The 15,369-nt window shown below is 32.8% G+C and overlaps 1 protein-coding gene across 1 annotated transcript in view; it reads left to right on the top strand.

The window, feature by feature from the left end:
• The window catches only part of LOC134697285 (sterol regulatory element-binding protein 1-like), a 36,233-nt gene that overhangs the window by 3,272 nt on the left and 17,592 nt on the right, over positions 1–15,369 (top strand). The window contains exons 2-7 of the mRNA XM_063559462.1: positions 4,923–5,509; positions 6,948–7,322; positions 8,246–8,357; positions 8,581–8,883; positions 14,071–14,255; positions 14,797–15,052. Of these exons, the coding sequence (XP_063415532.1) occupies positions 4,923–5,509; positions 6,948–7,322; positions 8,246–8,357; positions 8,581–8,883; positions 14,071–14,255; positions 14,797–15,052 (1,818 nt within the window). The remainder of the gene's footprint in view (positions 1–4,922; positions 5,510–6,947; positions 7,323–8,245; positions 8,358–8,580; positions 8,884–14,070; positions 14,256–14,796; positions 15,053–15,369) is intronic.

Genomic DNA, 15,369 nt, shown 5'->3' with positions numbered 1-15,369 from the left:
TTAAGGGAAGGCAGCAGTTTAAAAATAAAATGATTTTAATGACTCAAAACGATAATATTCTCAGTTATCACTTACGTTTCTTTCAATTCTGAAGTCAAAATTCAAACCGGATGTACTGCGACAATACTAAAACGAACAATTCAGGACTCATTTCCGGGATTAGTTTTGTTTATCCAAATCACAGGAAATCATCGGCTTTTTAATATTTTATCTTTAATAGTGTAAGAATATTAATTAAAGTAGTTGCACTGGCTTTATTTAGGATGAAATATTTAAAATTTACGATTAATTGTCTAAATCTGTGGAAGAGAATTTCAGGCATGTGTATTACATAGTAAACAAAGCACGTGTGTTAGAAGTAAAAAAATATTTTTTTCTGCAAAATTAAACCAAGTTTTAATTTGATTTTAAATCATAATTGACAATTGTCTGACTTGTTGAGTAATTAAATATTGAAGCCAGTTGGTATGGAATTTTTATTTCGTTATAATAATAGTTAGGAGCTTGTAATTAATTGCCAGGTGTGAATTACAATGAATTAAAAACACAGGTAATTAAAGAGATTAGCAATCATTAGCCAATAGCTCCCCAAGGCATTAATATAGTTATTAGGAGGGCCTTCAGGATTATAACACTTTATTGGAGTGGCAGTTTAATTACAGGAAGTCAATAACTAAACAAAAATATGTTCAAAATGGCGATTTTGAAAGTCGATCTCAACGAAATGACAGAAATTATTAATGTAGAAAAATAAAATTTGACCTAAATCCCAATTAAAAGTTAAGGACATTATAGTTTCAGTTTAGGACATGACTGGCAAATATGACCGTTTCCGGACCCTTGATCTTGATATCTGTCTGTGAGTTAATTGCACCCCTTTAGAAGAATATTTCAAAAAAATGACCTCAAAAAATTTTTGCCTCGCTCTGCTCTCCAAATATAAACATTGCCCCCCCACCCCCCCAAATCTGAAATCCTGAATCCACCCCTGGAAGGTGTCAAATGCAGAGCTGCGTTAGATGACAAATTTAATAGGTTTTCAGTAGTTAAAGTAAAAACAAATGTTACATTATATGTGTGGTTTTTATAATCAAATTCTTTGATAATCGAAGTTCCAAAACATCCCTTACTCACTTTGACAATTTCATTATGACAGGGTTGAGAAAACAGTCGACAGGTGAGATTCTTTCATAATATCCGTAATGAAAGATAGAAATACAGTTTCAGGCAAAAGGCTAGTTTATCAATTTGTATTTATGTCTATGTTTATTTCTCACTTGCAACCTAAACATTTAGCCGAATTATGTACTGTATTACTTGCTTGGGATGCCAAGAAAAGAAGCAAAACTTCGTAAATGCACCTCATTCTGATTTTAGTTATTTGTGGCGAACACAGTAAAGTAAAAAAATAATAGATATCATGAAAGGACAATTAAACATTGCTGGTTAAAGTGGAAATTTTCGTTTGCAAAATATAATACTAGTATTGGCCAGGTGAGCAATTGTGATCTGTCTTGTCTCTCTTTACGTCCGTCGGTCCGCCTGTCTCTGTTAACTCTTCACATTTCAATCGTCTTGACTAAGTTTGCATGCAGGGCTGTTGTTATGGAGTGTTAAAGTAATTCTTAAGTATAAAGGCAGTTAAATTTCACCTTATTGAAACCAGGTACAATTGGCTAACACATATTGCATTGACGATGTGCAAAACAGTTATTTATTTGTGGCCGTGTTCTGTATTTCTTTATGTCACAACTACCAGCACCATGTCTTTCAAGGTTTAGTTAAGATATTACCTGATATTGCTTTATAGATAATTTTACAACAAGTGCTGGTGTCTTGATTGTAGATTGGGTTTTGCATGATCTTCTGACAGCTTCTGTTTGTGGGGCTGCAGCTTTATAACTGTAGCTTTATAAACTCGCTCATATATATGCAATATGAATCCCTTAGTAAGTAAATTAGGAGATTTTGTAGATTTATAGGAGACCTTGCCATCGCGCATATATCACAAATCTGTGGTTCTCCGCGGAACAGGGACATATTGTTTTACCTCTGTCCGTCCATCTGTCGGTTAGTCACTTTATATTTGGTTCGGAGGATCCAATAGGAAGCATAGAAATCTATTACTAGTACGTCATTATTGCATTTCCCCCCTGAAGATATTCGATTGACTAATTTGAATGCAACACCAATTTTCAAGCAACCATTGAGATAACATTCGCTTCAATTTTAATTTTTTATATGGAGGGTCAGCTTGTGTACTCCGGATTAAGGTCTGTATCTATCCTTATTGACTTCAGTCCCGTTTTCTGGGAAATGAATTGGGGTAGTCTCAATGGCTAGAAGCTCATATATTTCTTGTTAATTATGGTGATAGTAGATTGTTGTCAGGTGAGGATGAAGGTGGTTTCTCGCTCATTTTACCACACAATAGTTCGAGGTATCTACATTTCACTCCTTTAGAAGAATATTTCAATAAATTTACCTCAAAAAATTTCCATAAAACTTTGCGCCCCCCCCCCCCCCCCCTAACTGGAAATCCTGGATCCGCCCCTGCTGTCAACTTTTATTGGGGGCTGTTGTTTCAGTAATTAAAATTTCACACCTTGCAATGCCAGGTGATAGGTAAAAAGACACATGTAACTTTTTTACCTGTGGTTTTATTTACCTTTAATTTTAATTACCTGTAAAATCATACATTTTGAATAAAAAATATATTGATTTATGAATGTTGATATTATATATGTAAATTGTAATATCAAGTATACAATATCATAATACATAACTAAATTTTAAATCAGTAGGAATAAGTGTTATAAATGAATAAAACATATCAAATTAATGAATTTTATAAGCGCAGACACATGCATAAAAATTAAAGTTTAAGTATATTTAACTATTTATCAAGTTTTTACTTCAATTAATAGTAAAAACAACCATGAAAATGTCAATTGACCAGTATTTGCCAGTATTGACCACTTGGGGAGTATTGTCCAGGGCGGTAAATACCACTGGTAAATACCGGGGTAGTATTTACCGCCCAACCTTGCTTTTTGGTTGTGATTCAAAATTTTATTTTAGTGATATTTAAAAAAACAGGGTGGGGGGTTTCTCACCATGTCTCCGAAAACTACATATGGGTATTGCTTAAAAATTTCTCAGAAACTATTTATACTATGCGTATCATGCGCTCATGGCGCAGCTGTTTATTGGTCCTGTTTTCAAATTGGTCGACATTAAAGTCCAAAGGGTCCAAAATTAAACTAAGTTTGATTTTAACAAAAATTGAATTCTTGGGCTTCTTTGATATGCTGAATCTAAACATGTACTTAGATTTTTGATAATGGGCCTAGTTTTCAAGTTGGTCCAAATCAGGATCCAAAATTATTATATTAAGTATTGTGCAATAGAAAGAAATTTTCAATTGCACAGTATTGTGCAATAGCAAGAAATCTTCAACTGCACAGTATTGTGCAATAGCAAATATTTTCAATTGCACAATAGCAAGAAATTTTCAAATGGAGTTACCTTTCTTTGTCCAGAATAGTAGTTGAATCAACTTAAATCATTGTTTTATACAATATACAAGTATATTCACTTTTACTACCAACTGAAAAATTAAAACAATCTTTACCATTAAGTGATAACAAGCACTTTTTTTACATTTTAATATGTATTTAAATGAATAGTTAACTTATTGTTGCAAACTCCATAAAAAATTTGAATTGAGATCAGTTTTGAATAAGGGAACGGGGGATGTGGAAAAAAAATTGGGGGGGGGGGGGGGGGGGTATTAAACTTTTTTCATTTCAGATTTCAAAAATAAAAAGAATTTCTTCAAACATTTTTTTGAAAGGATTAATATTCAACAACATAGTGTATTGCTCAAAGGCAAAAAAAAAAAAATAAGTTCATAAGACGTGTTAGACCACATTCTGTGTCAGAAACCTATGCTGTGTCAACTATTTAATCACAATCCAAATTTAGAGCTGAATCCAGCTTGATTGTTGTGTCCATACTTGCCCAACTGTTTAGGGTTCAACCTCTGTGGTCGTATAAAGCTGCACCCTGCGGAGCATCTGATTGAAATAACAGTGATTTAGCCTTCTGAAAGGATAGAAAAGAATAAAATTGATAAGTTAATTAGTTAATTTATAACGGCAATCCCTAGATTTACCATATTTAGCCAATTTCCATTAATTAAAAAAATTACATCATGAGATAATTTTCTTTTTTATTTAGTTCAAATTTTTATCAGAATGAAATAAATTTTGCACTACATCCTTGGCAGTGTGTTTGGCTGTTTTATGAATGCTTTCTCTTATTCAAAATAAGCTATTTAAGGAAGAAGTGTGGGAAATCACCCGACAATTGCGCAACTCTAATTTTGGACACACATTTCACAAAATCTTCAGGGCAAAACCATACAAACAAGATTTTATGTAAAAACAAACTGTTATGAATGTCTTCACAAAATAATATCCAATTATTGGTTTTATCAGTTGAATGAAATAAAGTCAAAAGTCCTAGGTGCACGGATACATTGGATGCACATATGTAGGTCCGAATGTTGGTTTCTGTTTTCTAACTTTAGTTTGCCTAAACCAAATTTTATGAAACTTTTGTGCAATGCTTATAATTACAAAACACAGATAAAACTTCAATTTAAGTGGTGTCTCATAAATCATTCTAGAGTTATATGCATGTTTATAAATTTATGGAAAAATTCTGCACTTATTTTGTTTCCATTCTCTTAAGTTAGCGTCAACCAAATGTTAGAAGACTTCTACCCAATACTTATTACCACAAAACTTTCCGAAATCTATTATTTTTTTTGTACTGTATATTTTTATTTGTATTGCTGAGCACATGCACTATGAGTTTAGTTTTTTTTTAATATAAAGAAAGATTTTGTTTTGCAGATATTGTAAAATATATGTTCCAAGATGATGCCACTAACAATGATCCTTTTGCCAACCAGCTTAATAGTGGAATAAAACAAGATCAAGATTTTCTTAGTGAGAGTCAAAATTTTAGTGATTTGTCATATCTGGATGATCAGCTTGGCTTATCAAATGTTTCCGACAGTTCAAATGTACTTCTTAATGATACAAATCTGCTGTCAGGAACAGCAGACAATTTAGGACTATCCATTGACAATTTAGATCTTTTAGAAGTAGACATTAATAAACAGCCTGTGGTTAACATTTCTCATCCAACTCTTCAAGTCCAGCAGGCAGCATTGAGATTGCAGAGACAAGCGCAGGTTGTGGCCCTTGCCCAACAGCAGTTGAAACAACAACAGCAAGCTCAATTACAACGACAACAGCAGGCTCAGTTACAACAACAGTTGAGGCTGCTGTTACAACAGACAAGCAGTCAACAGCAGACATTGGGTGTGATTCAGAATACTCAGCAGCAGACCACTCAGAACATCATTCAGACACAGCCACAGAATATCGTTCAACAGCAAACCATTAGTCCTGTCAATTTGCAACAACTGCATCAGGTTTGAAAGTTTAATGCATTTTAAAATTTATAGTTGAAACACATGTACATGTACGGAAACAGAAATCTGGTTCAACATTAACTTGTCTACAACTTGCCCTTCTGCAAGTGACCATGTCCAAAAGTTAAAACCACACATTATAGAATATGCCTTAATTTATGCCTCCCGCCAAAGCAGAAGGAGCATTTAGTTAACTCCCCTTCTCTTATCTTTAGTTTGCCTCAACCTAATGTTATGAAACTTGTACAAAATTCTCATTACATGAAAATACAGATTTATATATAAGTTTAAATTTTGGTGGTGTCACTTCAACTGTTTTAAGAGTTCCAGATCTGTACCTGTTCAATTGGAAAAATTGCTGAATTATTGTTTCAGTTTTCTAACTTAAGTTTGCCTCAACCATATGTTATAATATTATACACAATACTTGCTTATTTCCACAAAACTCAGATCAAGTGCAAATTCGGATAGCCCCACTTTAACCATTAGGCCATGTAGGTGCAGTTTTTGAAGTTTTTGAAGGCCTTGTGCAATTTAAATTACCTCAAGATTTTTGCCAGTTAGTTTCTTTGCTGAATTAATGAGACAAAATGTTGAACCCTACATAAAAAAATTATGACCTTACCAGAAAAAAAATGTTTAAGGCATGTTTATACATCCAAAAACTTGTGAACATAAGGGATTATAAATAAAAATTTGAGAATATTAAGATTATTCAAACCTGAAAAGAAAATATGAATATATAACAAATTTACAAGTACATTTTGTATATCAATAATGTAAATCTAATAAATGATTACTCTTGAAGTTTTCCTCTTGATGGAAATGGAATGGATATGACTGTACTTGATCCTGTATTTTGTGTACATGTATATATATCATGTTTATCACTGGGCTTAATTCATCTTCTTTGTCTTGAATCTTGTTACATTTATTTGTATTTCTAAGGATATAATTGTTGGTGACAGTTCAGTGGGTGTTCTGATCACTTTAATATGTTACTCTGTAGGAGATGTTGTGTATGATACATAATGTTATTTACTATGGAGAATATGTTACTCTGTAGGAGATGTTGTGTATTATACATAGTGTTACATGTATTTACTATGGAGAATATGTTACTCTGTAGGAGATGTTGTGTATTATACATAGTGTTATTTACTATGGAGAATATGTTACTCTGTAGGAGATGTTGTGTATTATACATAGTGTTATTTACTGTGGAGAATATGTTACTCTGTAGGAGATGTTGTGTATTATACATAGTGTTATTTACTGTGGAGAATGTGTCAGCCAATGGGTAACTTTTTAGCAATTGAATGAAAATTTGTGCTAAAACTGTTAATGTAGGAAAAGTATCGGAATTTAAACTTCAAAGAAAACTAACATTTAATGACAAATTATTAGTAAATTCAATCATTTTCCTCTTCATTTTCAGCTTTTATTGCAAGCACAGCAAGCATCAAAACCGTCCCAAAATGTTCAGTCGAATGCCAATACTACCAGCACCACCACTTTCAGCACCCATCCAACCATCATTCCTACTGTTACCATTAGCACTCCAGTCCCTTCCACCAGCGTTAGTCCATTACAAACTGTCGTCACTAATTCTGGTACAATATTAACAACGGCAAGCATTCCAATACAGGTGGTTGATGGGGACAAAGTTCCTATAAACAGACTTGGTACCATAGTGAAAGCTCCCAAGAAAGAGAAACGTACTACCCATAATGCAATAGAAAAGAGATACCGTTTGAGCATCAATGATAAGATACTTGAATTGAAGGATTTGGTTGCAGGAACTGATGCAAAGGTATATTGAAATATTCTGAAGTGTAGGTGGTCAGAAATCATTTAATTTTGGTAATACCACAAAATTTTTGTGGTCGTATATATTGGTATCTCTTCGTCGCCAGTGTTGTCGGAAGAGTCAAGACAGATGGTTTCCGGATAATAACTTAAGAATAAGTAAATGGAAATCAATAAAATTTGACTTCAATGTTTATAACCACTAAAGGAAGGTTGGGATTGATTTTTGGGTTATGGTCCCATCGGTTTAGGAATTAGGTGCCAGAAGGTGCCCAAAACATACATTTATCTAGTTTCAGCCTTCAGGACAATAAGTTGTGTATAAGTATTTCAATTACTCTGAAATTGTCCCACAAGGTTGGGATTTATTTAAAGGGTTATGGGGCAAACAGTCTAGAAATTAAGGGCCAAAAAGGGGCCAAAATGAGCATTTTTGAAGTTTCGGGACAATAACTTCTGTTTAATTGTATGGATCTCTCTGATATTATACCAGGGCTATTCCAGAAAAAAATGTAGGGGGGGAGGTGTGTTGGAAGGCACATTGTATTAATAATACATGGGTGATGTGTATCAGAGCAATTTTTCACACTATAATGCTCAACTGCAATTGTCTGGGTGGAGGGTGCTGACAAAAACTGCCTTCCAACCCCACCCATACTTTTTTTTCTGGAATAGCCCCCACAAGGTTCCATATAATGAAGGGAAGGCTTGGTGTCAGTTTGGGGTTAATATCCCTGTACATTTAGGAATAAGGGCCAAAAAGAATATTATATATACTGTATATGTTTCCATGGACAAAAAATTTGAGTTATCATCAGCTGTTTCCACACATTATTTGAAGAATATTTAAATTGTATATATACATGTATGTATTGAATAATGCCTGCAGTAAGTTGAAGTCTTTACAGGAATTGCTTAATTTTACAGTTAAACAAATCAGCTATATTGAAGAAAGCGATAGACTACATCAGGTTCCTTATTAATGCTAACAACAGACTAAAACAAGAAAATATGGCTTTGAAAATGGGACAAAAGCATAGTAAGTATAAGTTTGAATATACTCAAGTCTTAAGTAAATTATAAAAAGTCAGGCAAACTATCAAGTTTTGATGCAAAAACATTAATGAATGGCTTACCCTTGGCAAGTAAAAGTTTACTAAGACTACTATTATTTTTTTAGTTTGTATATTCTTTTGGTAGATATTTACTATATATTTATCTTTTTTTCTCAATTATAACTATGCATTTTGAACTTGTTTCAGATGTTGAAGACTTGCTAAAGACTGGAATAATAACTCCTCCCAATTCACTGAAAGGTTCTCCTGTACCCAGTCCTCCAGGATCCTATGACTTTGACATGACTCCAAGCCCTAGTTCAGATTCAGATTCATCAGACTCCGGTTCTGTTGTAGGAGGAATGGCAGACAAATCTAGATTTGCTTTGTGTGTGTTTATGTTTTCCATCCTTGCTTTCAATCCTTTTGGGTCTTTGATAGGATCTATAGGATCAGATGGAAGTAACCGTGGTTACCATCATGGAGGAAGAACACTGTTAGCATCAGATGGTAAGACAACAAATTATTGTTCACAATTTGGACTATATCATCCAGAGATTTTTAAATGTAGAGCTTTTAATTGACCAAACATTTATACTTAACATGCTAATTAACTACAGACATGACAGATGAAAATCAGAAAAAAAAATTGCTATTAAAAATGGACACATAAGAAAGAAAAAAAAATTGAATTGAAAATTGTCACTTAAGTTAATAGAAGGAATGTACAGGGACCGCGCTGTGCATCACCAATGTTGCAATTTGCGAATTTTTATTTCATATGGCGACAAAATACTGCTGCTGGCGATATTTCTGGCGGCAACATTTTCCTACGTAAATTTTTTTATTTGTTGACAATATATATATTGATTTTCATTTTAATTGGTAAAAGTTTAAAAAGAATTGTACAAAATTTTACCTGGCACCAAGTTGATGACTGTTTCGACCCAAGCTAATCAATGGTTACAACAGGTGTAATAATCTGTTGTTACAGATAATCCATTTATCTGATGGGTTATTTATTAAATCAAAAAGAATTGGTCAGTCGGCATTTTGTCTATTTCATTTGAAGAAATGTTCATAGGACAACACAATTTGCAATGTTAACCGTAGTTGCATGAAGAAAGAGAAACTGACAGGAAGTCGAAATCATAATCAACTTGTTAAAAAAATCGTTTTACTTTTTTTCTGTTAAAAGATAGCAAATTCAGAAGAAATTTGTCTTTGACTGCCCTCAGTTATGATATGACAATGTCAAATGACAAAATCAACCGCCATTGTTAATAATATTTTCCTCTTCTACATACTGTGTTTAATCCTCCAAAGAAGGAGCACACTTGTATTACAGACTAGGAGAATAGATCTGGTAGCATGGATGGAGGTGATACATATGGACACATAAAAAACCACATCAGCTTCCATTTCTACATTTTAATCTGACAAAGATGACGTCACAAACAAAAATACAAATAACAGGCAAAAGGGGAACAACTCACTCTTATACACAGAACCATAACCCGACCATACATACTAATGTACAACACCCAAATAAAGAAAGATAACTCTTTTTTTTTTTATGATTACGATACCTACTTTAGACATGTCTATGATATGTCTACATAATTCTAGCTTTAGAATTTAAATGTTTAGGTCTTTTGAGTTATTGGAAGTTAAAGAGGGTCTTAATTAATAACTGTTAACAGTATCGGTAGGATGGTACAAAATGTATGTCATCTTTTTCTGTATTCTTTATTTTTAATACAAATTTTCACTATTCTGTAAATTTAAACACCTCTTGTTTAGTTTTTTTCATTCAATTACTATTTTTGTTCTATTCTTTATATTTTTATACGACCGCAAATTTTGAAAAAATTTTCGTCGTATATTGCTATCACGTTGGCGTCGTCGTCGTCGTCGTCGTCCGAATACTTTTAGTTTTCGCACCCTAACTTTAGTAAAAGTGAATAGAAATCTATGAAATTTTAACACAAGGTTTTTGACCATAAAAGAAAGGCTGGTATTGATTTTGGGAGTTTTGGTCCCAACATTTTAGGAATTAGGGGCCAAAAAGGGCCCAAATAAGCATTTTCTTGGTTTTCGCACTATAACTTTAGTTTAAGTTAATAGAAATCTATGAAATTTTGACACAAGGTTTATAACCACAAAATAAAGGTTGGGATTGATTTTGGGAGTTTTATTTTCAATAGTTTAGGAATTAGGGGCCAAAAAAGGGCCCAAATAAGCATTATTCTTGGTTTTCGCACAATAACTTTAGTTAAAGTAAATAGAAATCAATGAAATTTAAACACAATGTTTATGACCAGAAAAGGAAGGTTGGTATTGATTTTGGGAGTTTCGGTCCCAACAGTTTAGGAATTAGGGGCCAAAAAGGGACCCAAATAAGCATTTTTCTTGGTTTTCGCACCATAGCGTTAGTATAAGTAAATAGAAATCTATGAAATTTAAACACAAGGTTTATGACTATAAAAGGAAGGTTGGTATTGATTTTGGAAGTTTTGGTCCCAACAGTTAAGGAAAAAGGGGCCCAAAGGGTCCAAAATTAAACTTTGTTTGATTTCATCAAAATTGAATAATTGGGGTTCTTTAATATGCCGAATCTAACTGTGTATGTAGATTCTTAATTTTTGGTCCCGTTTTCAAATTGGTCTACATTAAGGTCCAAAGGGTCCAAAATTAAACTTAGTTTGATTTTAACAAAAAATGAAACCTTGGGGTTCTTTGATATGCTGAATCTAAAAATGTACTTAGATTTTTGATTATTGGCCCAGTTTTCAAGTTGGCCCAAATCGGGGTCCAAAATTAAACATTGTTTGATTTCATCAAAAATTGAATAATTGGGGTTCTTTGATATGCCAAATCTAACTGTGTATGTAGATTCTTAATTTTTGGTCCAGTTTTAAAATTGGTCTAAATTAAAGTGCAAAGGGTCCAAAATTAAACTAAGTTTGATTTTAACAAAAATTAAATTCTTGGGCCTCTTTGATATGCTGAATCTAAACATGTACTTAGATTTTTGATTATGGGCCCAGTTTTCCAGTTGGTCCAAATCAGGATCTAAAATTATTATATTAAGTATTGTGCAATAGCAAGTCTTTTCAATTGCACAGTATTGTGCAATGGCAAGAAATATCTAATTTCACAATATTGTGAAATAGCAATTTTTTTTTAATTAAGAGTTATCTTTCTTTGTCCAGTATAGTAAGCAAGAAATATCTGCAAGAATTTTTTTTAATTGGAGTTATCTTTCTTTGTCCAGAATCAACTTAAATCTTTGTTATATGCAATATACAATGTATATTCACTTTTTACTACCAACTGATAAATTTAAATAATCTTTACCATTCAGTGATAACAAGCAGTTTTTTTACATCATGTATTTAAATGAGTACTAATTGTTGCAAACTCCATTAGAATATTTTAATTGAAATTAGTTTTGGAATAAGGGAAAGGGGGATGTGAATAAAAAATTGGGTTAAATTTTTCTCATTTGAAATTTCATAAATAAAAAGAAAATTTCTTCAAACATTTTTTTGAGAGGATTAATATTCAACAGCATAGTGAATTGCTCTAAGAGAAAACAAAAATTTTAAGTTCATTTGAATACATGAACATTCATTCTGTGTCAGAAACCTATGCTGTGTCAACTATTTAATCACAATCCAAATTTAGAGCGGAATCCAGCTTGAATGTTGTGTCCATACTTGCCCCAACCGTTCAGGGTTCAACCTCTGCGGTCGTATAAAGCTACGCCCTGCGGAGCATCTGGTTTAATTTAAAGACATTTTCTGTTTTCTGTATGACCATAAGCTAATTTATATTCTTCTACATATTAATACTGACAAAAAGCAAATAAAGTACACATGTTGTTTTATTGTATGTATATAAACCCTATGCAATAACTTACTTAGTATTGCATGTTAAATGATGTAAAGTGCAGGCGGAGTGCAAGGAAAATTAAATGGATCATAGTTTAAATTTTGGTATAAAATAAAGACTATCTGTTTCTAGAGTTTGCTCCAAGTTTTCAAAACTGGAGACAAAATATATGAGCTGGTGATTTTTTCTGGCATCAAAGTTTTGGAAGCAGCAGCCCCTGATCTCCCTTTCAATTTTCTTAATTTTCTGATATTTCCTTCCAAAGCTACATTTTATTTTATTTGTTGAACTTAACTTAAATTTCCTTAGAATGTTTACATGAAATTTCACCAATTGTTGAAATTGATTAACCATTGTACAAAATGTACACTGTCAAATATTTTTTTCGACAATTGTCACGATAGTGTTCTGAGAATTTGACCATCAAATAAAGCATTTGTGAATGACAAGCACTTTGCTCTAGTAGTAGTAGGCCTACAAATGTAACACTGTGGATAGGATTGGTGAATGCAGATTTTCTTTTGCTTTTGATAAAAATTTTGGTTTGTCATTCCAGAGTTTTTAACAGTCAAAATTGTACATCTAATGATAAATTATAGCCATTTTGATAACTTCTGATTAAGTAAGTTTCACTGAAAGCTACATTTACCGTCTTGAATTGTACAAGATTTTGTACAATAAATTACAAGAACGCAATTATTTGTTAACATAATAAAATAAATCGACAAGTTTTTAACACCAAGATTGTACATGTACTTGCATAAGAATCCTGTATGGCTTCTGATTGGATAATACAGGATTGGAATTACTGTTAATCAAACCAATATCCAATAGACCACTTTTGAGTTCATCAGTTACAGGAAAAAACTCGTCAATTATACGCGCATTTGTGACGTCATTTACCAGATAGAGGGGGTCGCCTGTATCCCTGCACTATTTATGTTCATCAAGCGTCTTAGAGATCGTCATCGTGCAGGATATTCCAATAAACTAGAAATAATGGTTGTTCTGTAGGTACTAAATGACAATTCCCTAATGATAGCAGTGCTGATTTTCAATTTTGAGAATTCAATTTGCCGAATAATTTGTACAATTTAGAATTATAGTTTTCTTACGACTCGCTCAACATTGGAATGGATGTAATTACACCCCTAAATGCACAAATGACGCTCACTAAAACCAGAGTTTTTGATGGAAATGCATCGAACTCGAAAGTTGTCTATTAGGTTTTTATAATTCCAGAAAATCAAATTCACATTTTTTAAAGAAAATATCTTCCATTTCTGCATGTTGCCTTGTTGGATCTATTAAAAATATACCTTTTTCACTACATGTATTAACAAGAGAAATTTTTCAGAGTTTTGGGAAATTTTGACAAAATTGAAACAAACTTACTTGTAATCATGGTCAATGATGGTAATAGAATGAAAAGAGAAATATTTCGAAAATTCTGCTATTATTAATGTTGGGAGAATTTAAAGAAAGCACACCATCAGGGTGAAATAATCATATATTAAGAACCAGGGGTCGGTTTCACAAAAGAACTTACGACTAAGATTAATTTTAAGTATACTGAATTGTTCATAACTTACAATCAATCTTGGTCGTAAGTTTTTTTGTGAAACCGTCTTCAGAGCTGTAGCATTATATAAGGACCCAGTCACCCTTTCTTTTTGTAGGTGTTGTAGCCCTTATCTTATTTCTTAATCAACAACTCATTAAAAGTAGCTTGAATTGAAGGAAATATTTTGACATGACCTAGAATTTTAAATATACCTGTATTATAACATTTTTTTCCAGAGTCTGATTCTGCTACATTGGACTGGATTTTCCCAACACTCTTTATGTGGATGATGAATGGTATAATTTGCATAGGAGTAATCACAAGGCTGTTCATATTTGGTGAACCAGTAATTAAAAAGAACAGTGAAACTGCCATGGTTTATCTACGTCATATCACACAAGGTGACCTCTATCTGTCAAGGGTAAGTGGATCCTTCATACTTTGTTTATAGATGTCTTATGTTATGAAGTTTCCGGTTGTCATATGTCCATTGTCCTTGACCTCATTTTCTTGGTTCAGTGACTACTTAAATAAGTTCAAATAATTAGAGTAAACTTAATTTCCCTTATTATGAGTAATAGGTTAACTATATTTGCGTACGCTGCAATATCTTCATGCCCGTCAGACAGTTTTCACTTGACCTCATTTCAAGGATAAGTGATCAAGGTTAAGTTTTGGTGGTTAAGTCAATATCTCCGATACCATTGTCCTTTTTTGTCTGTTTTTCTAGTACTATAGGCAATAGGTCAACTATATTTGGTGTATGGAGTGATTGAAAGCATGGTAAGGTGTATATATGTCTGTCTGGTAATTATCAACTGACAGTTCATGGTTCATTTTGTCAAACTTTAGTTACGGAATTGATATGAAATTGCAAGGAGCTGTATTAAGAGTGGTAATATTTGCTGCTTGACTTCAATCAATGACTAAATATTTTGACTTGTTTTTCTATACAATTTTAGGCAGAATATTCCTGGGCTACTGAACAATACAGAAAGGCATTGCAATGTATTGGCAGACCTTTGCCTACATCAAATTTAGATTTGTTCTCTTCTCTTGCATGGAATTTATTCCGTCAAATTTCTCATCAGCTGTACCTTGGAAAATGGCTTTGTTTGAACTCTGGGTCAATTCGGAGACGTTCCAATGATGATGTGATGTTGTCTGCAAAATATGCTGCAGTTGTCTACCACAAGCTTAACCAGATGCATATGACAGGTCAGTTTCACCAGTTATGTTGTTGAAAAATGTAGAATTTTCTCAATCAAATTACAAATATTATTACATAGATATAGGAAGATGTGGTATGAGTGTCAATGAGACAACTCTCCCTCCAAATAACAATTTATAAAAGTAAACCATTATAGGTCAATGTACGGCCTTCAACACGGAGCCTTGGCTCACTTCAAACAAAAAGCTATGAAGGGCACCAAAATTACTAGTGTAAAACCATTCAAATGGGAAAACCAACGGTCTAATCTATACAAGAAAACGAGAAAGAGAAACACATATAAATTACATAAACAAACGACAAC

This window comes from Mytilus trossulus, chromosome 14 (assembly GCF_036588685.1).
Source record: "Mytilus trossulus isolate FHL-02 chromosome 14, PNRI_Mtr1.1.1.hap1, whole genome shotgun sequence".
In the NCBI taxonomy this organism is placed as follows: domain Eukaryota; kingdom Metazoa; phylum Mollusca; class Bivalvia; order Mytilida; family Mytilidae; genus Mytilus; species Mytilus trossulus.
The sequence above is the reverse complement of the archived record's forward strand: the minus strand, read 5'-3'. Positions and strand labels throughout refer to the sequence as shown.